The sequence below is a fragment of the Phyllostomus hastatus genome, unplaced genomic scaffold (genome assembly GCF_019186645.2).
Source record: "Phyllostomus hastatus isolate PE091 unplaced genomic scaffold, TTU_PhHast_1.1 phas_contig_2201, whole genome shotgun sequence".
Taxonomy (NCBI): Eukaryota; Metazoa; Chordata; class Mammalia; order Chiroptera; family Phyllostomidae; genus Phyllostomus; species Phyllostomus hastatus.
The window spans coordinates 1-5,668 of record NW_025333753.1 but is presented as its reverse complement, the minus strand read 5'-3'; the positions used below and the strand labels follow the sequence as shown (position 1 = coordinate 5,668).

The following is a 5,668-nucleotide window of genomic DNA, read 5'->3' as shown; positions in this document are numbered from 1 at the left end:
TGCATGAGAGACACTGTGATGGCCCACATGCTGAATGTGTCACAGACCATGAGGGGTAGGGAAGTATGGCTGGGTAGAGGATATGGCAGGGAGATGGGTCTCCTGACTTCCTCACACATAGGTGGGATCTGAGAGTAGGACTGATGCTGCCATGGGCACGTCAGAAACTCAGGGAATGTTTCAGTAGACCAGATATACTGTGGGGAAGAGGCAGGGGAGATGCTGCAGAAAGGGCTCCTATTATTTGCTGTCATTTTGCAGGAGAACCATTTGGAGCCCCCTGCTCCTCTAAATGGACTGTTTCATCAAGGCTTCCTCTGGGAATCCTTGGTCAGGGTTACCTTGGGGATTTGGACTAGGTGATGCCTAGCAAGTACTAGGTCATTCACTTATTTGTGAAAACTGGACTTGTGCTTGGGGAAAAGTAAGTCCATGAAAGTAAATGGGGATTTCTATGTTCTTGTCTCTGGTCCAGCATCACACAAATGACATTCTGGAAGCAAAGTCCACATTCCAGCACAGTCTGCGACATCAGAGCTTTCTTTCAGCCCTCCCTCAGGGTGAGATCCTGTGGATTCTCCTCACCTGAGAACAAAGCCCCATGAGTGTCCCCTGTCTCTGAGCTAGTACTGATGTCATCACACAGCAAGGGACATCACAGGGACACCCTTGACAGTGGAACACCCACATTCAGCCTCTACTATCTTCCTATGTCAGTGGAAACAATTAGTACATGCCTGGCTCTGCAATCTACACACATTGTTCTTGTACATTCTGGAGGTCAGTGTGAATGTGTCAGTTCAAACCAGCTTCATTTACCATCAATGGAAATTCACACCTATGCATGGAGTACCATTTTCCATTTAGCACATCGATACTATGAGTACAGCAGGCTCAAGTTCAGAGGATGCCCATTATGTGTGGCCATGGTAACAAACTCCCACTCATCACATGCAGACATGAATAGAGACTGTGAGAGAGAGGAGATGGTTCTTATGAAATTTACTGTCAAAGAATCAGGGGGATCCATTGTACTCCCTCCCCTGGTTCCTGATAACAGCTGCATTGAACATACATGTAAACACAGATACTAATAGAGAGCATCAGGTTGAACCCACAATGATGACCAGTTTAACATAATATCAGATCCACCAGCTCTGGTAATGGGAGGTTATTTGAAAGATTTATTCATCCTGTAATCAGTGGATAAAGAAAATAATGCTTTTCATATAAATTTTTATTTTATGTATACCTGTTATTTTCTGTTAGTAGCTTGTACCAAGGTTTTCCATAATCTAATTTATAAAATTTCAACATACTTACACCCCGGTTTGTACATAAATATTCACCTATGCACATCTACTTATGAATGATTTTCTTCTGCATCCCAAATGCGTGAACCTACTTTTCCCCAGAGTCTAGGATATGAAAACAAAAGTGAGGCAGTGAACATGCTGCATATTCAGCACCAAACTCCACTAAAGAAACATGTTCCTGGTCACACTTCCCGCTTCTGGGAAGGGTTCCCGCTTCTGTTTCCAAAAAGACAACACAGACCCTTCATCTCCTCCAACACTGTGTCCATGAGCGCTGGGGTCACAGTCTCTCCTTAGTTCATAGTCTGATCACTTTGTAGAGGAAATGGGACAGATGCAACTTCCGATGACAAGAAGAGGAACCTCCTCGAATTTTAATGCTCCCTGTGATCATGAGCATTGAATTTCCTTGGTGTGCTCATCACTGCTGACTTTCAAAGGGATCTCTTATTTAAAACCTCTAATTTATGAAAATTCACTCTTCTTCGTCATGCACAGATCTCATGGACCAGTATAGGCTAAAATGTAGGGAGTAACTGATAACAGATATGTGTCCTTAGATATGTCACACTCTGGGACCATGCCCTTCATGTCAACATCCAGCAACAGAGCTCCCTATATAGAAGGGGGACATGCAAATAGGGCTCATCTGCTCATGAAAAGCAGCCCAGCCCTGACCTTGCAGCTCTGAGACAGGAGCTCAGCCCTGGATTCCCAGGTGTTCCTGGACTCTTGTGAGGACAGAACACAGACCACTCACCATGGAGTTTAGTTTCATCTCAGTTTTCCTTGTTGCTGTTTTAACAGGTAATCTCTAGAGAATGGTAGGCACTGAGTGTGTGAGTGGATACATCTGAGAGATAAAATGGATGGGCAAGAGTTTCCTGACCTGATGTCTTTGTGTCTGCAGGTGTCCAGTGTGAAGTGCAGCTGGTGGAGTCTGGGGGAGGCTTGGTGAAGCCTGGGGGGTCTCTGAGACTGTCCTGTGCAGTCTCTGGATTCACCATCAGTAGTAGGTACTGGATGCACTGGGTCTGCCAGGCTCCTGGGAAGGGGCTGGAATGGATCTCAGCAATTGCTGGTAGTAGCACATACTATGCCAAGTCTGTGAAGGGCCGATTCACCATCTCCATAGACAATGCGAAGAATAAGCTCTATCTGAAAATGAATAGCCTGAGACCTGAGGACATGGCCCTGTATTACTGTGGGAGTGATACAGTGAGGGGAAGTCATTGTGACCCCAGACACAAACCTCCCTGAAGGAGACAGGGGGGCTGGGCTGCAGGGGAAACTCCGAACACCAGGGGGCGCTCAGGGCACATTGAGTACTGGGTTCAGTTCTGAACAGCTGCAAATGCACTTTGACTGTTGGATTTCTGGAGGTGTGGGGTTAATTTTCTACACAGCAGTTTCTTTCAGGGATACTGACTTCCTTCATCATTCTGTGCTGACATCTTATCTATGTGAACTGCAGAGGCTTGCTGTAATAGGAGAAAAATATTTTCACACACACAGGAGGCAGAAAGTTATATTTGCTTAATGTTATCCTAATGAATCATAGTTGAATTATTAAATCTTCATGACCCATATCAGCTAAATCCAACCAGACGTCCTACTGAACCCAACAGTGCACCAGAGCCCCACACAGCTCAGAGTCCAAGCTGGCCAGCAGGAGACACATGCATGCTGAACATTGGGCAAAAATGCATATGAGCCCAATGGCAGAGGGAAAGTGCCCTGGGGGAGACAGGATTGACCTGACTCCATGTTCATGATGACCAATAGCAGCTGGCATCATGTAGGTGTAGAGTGACCCCCACCCTAACTTGGTACAGGTGTCCCGGATGGTGATGTCACACCCAAAGTGGAACTATGAAATAGTTTGTCACTTCATTGTGGAGTCTGTTGAGAGCAGGGCAGACTTTTCAGCAAGCCAGCAATGGCTGTTTTATTTCAGGTAAGGAGTCTGGATCAGTACCTTCTGGTTCATCCGTGACAAGGTTGAAGAGGCTCCTGCTCACAGGATGGGTTTGTGTGGTTCTAATCTCCCACCTGCATGGAACTAGAAAGAATCACCACTTTCTCTATATATGTTCCACCTGTGCAAAATAGGAGAGAGAGGGATGAATTTTAACATGTCAGCATCCAACATAAAAACAACTAGATCCTTACTTCTTATTCCATCAAACTCCTAGGACTCATGAGTGAGAACATGAAACAAACAACCATTATGGTTATACCACAAATTCAGACCCTAGACAATGAGAATGGTTGCTATATGTAAGTAAGAAGAGGAAATAATAATAAATTGTATGGGCATCTTAGCTCAAAATTTAGGCTGAAACCTGTTCACTCTACAAGATGTTCAGCTTTCTCTGAAGGACTTGCTTCCCTTTTCTGCTTCAAAAGACAAGAAGTTTCCACAAGACTATAGGGATCCTCAGTCCTTGGGGAGATCTGCTGGAGTAGCCTTATAAATGGACAGAAACACAATTTGATTCCTTTGGTGTTCCTATGGGTGACTGTGTCACTCAAAAACTCACACATTAAAATTTGAGACTCATGTTATGGTGTTAGAATGCCTGGCCTCAGGAGAAGAGTTGGCTACAGGGTGGAGCTCTGATTAATGGAGGCAGGGCCTTCATGAGAGAGGACTGAGGAAGCTGCCTTGCCCCATCTATCCTCTGAGATTAGAGGGAACAGGCATCTAAGAAGCAGATTCTCACCAGTCACCTAAACATCCTGCATCTAGTCTTGCATTTTTCACATCCAGATTTGTTAAAAACACATTTCTTTTGTTGGCCAATGTCCCAGGCCACAGCCCTTTGTTATAGCAACCAGAATGATTTTTCACTGTAGTGTAACAAGACTACACAGGTTGAATATCTAGAGTTTCACTGCTGTTTGTGTTGCAAAATGTACACCATGTGTTGTCTTCCAGTGATGTTCCAGGGTAGTTTTTCTCTGTTATTTTCTTCCACACATAAAATGTTCTGATTGGACATTATGGGAAGCTCCTAAACAGACTTAGCAGGAAGGCAGCATTAGATGTGAGTTTAATCCATGAACCCTTTCAATACTTGCCACATCAGCGTAGAGTGAGGTCCAGGTTGCACTGGAGATGAAATCCATTATTCTCCCAGTCCCCATGTTACAGGGACATGGCTGATGTGTGCTTGAGGGCATGCACAGGAGCAGCACTCAGGAGTAGCATTGACCAAGGATGTTAAAGGGTTCACTTAGGTTTGAACATTTTAACTAAGCATGCCATGTTTTCAAATTTCTCAGACATTGTATACAATAATGACAGTTTGTCATCTGGATCATAGTATCCACTTCCATATTAATGGTTTTTGTGTGGTGTGCATGTCAGTCACTTGAAGTTACAGTTGGTAAGTCATTTGGGGCAGAAAGCTAGCAGGCTAAGCACAGAGTAAGTCCAGGGCAGTTAACATACTCTAAATGTGTTTGTTCCTTCTTCCCAATTCCTTTCTAAACACTGATTGACTCTCTGTGCACAGATGCACAATGGGCAGGGATTCTGTCTTGAAACAACAAGAGAGCAGCCCTTGCAGTGACCAATGACCTCACACCCGGGAGACTGATGATGGGGATGAATGTCCCTCTGTGTGTCAACACATGGGAAAGGTTGCAAAGGACATTTATTCTGAGGTGAATAGCATGGAACACTGTTCAAGTGGAATACCTCAGTGAAGTGAATTTTGTTAAACTGATCAATGGTAGAAATTAACAACAACAATAACACTATGGCACAAAGAGTAATCATCCTCTTATAAAATTCCCTCTATCACATAAAGGTTGCTTGTCCCTCTGAGTAGAGTAAGGTCTCTCACCCACAGACTTCACTTGTCTGTCCCTAATTAGAGGAGTAAATGCAAATGGGGTGCTCCATGTGCTGATAAACCCAGCCCCACTACTCTCCCTGCACCTGAGAGAGCAGCCCTAGCTCCTGAGTCTCTGCTGTAGGCATTCACTTCACCAGTTAACGCAGAGGAAGCACCATGAAATTTGAGCTGAGTTGGGCACCTGTTCTGGTGTTTTTACATGTGACATTATGAATAAAGTAGGACTTGAGTGTGTGAATGTGTGTGCACTCCTAATGAGAGACTCGTGTCTACAGTTGTCCAGTGTGAGGTGCAGCTGATGGAGTCTGAGGGGTACCTGAGACAGCTTTCAGGAGTCAGAAATTCCCCTGCAAGGGCTCTGGATTCAGTTTCAGCAACTATTCTATAATCTGGATTGTCCAGCCTCCAGGAAGGGGACTGAAGTGGATAGGTGTTATAAGAAACATAGCTAACACTCACACAACAAATGTGCTGGATCTGTGAATG

The 5,668-nt window shown here is 44.6% G+C and overlaps 1 gene segment (V, D, J or C); it reads left to right on the top strand.

Moving 5' to 3' along the window:
• The first annotated feature begins 2,050 nt into the window (after nt 1–2,050).
• LOC123817867 lies at nt 2,051–2,576 on the top strand. The segment is given in 2 exon segments: nt 2,051–2,123; nt 2,227–2,576. Coding segments are annotated over 2 exon segments (396 nt in total).
• Nucleotides 2,577–5,668: the final 3,092 nt, after the last annotated feature.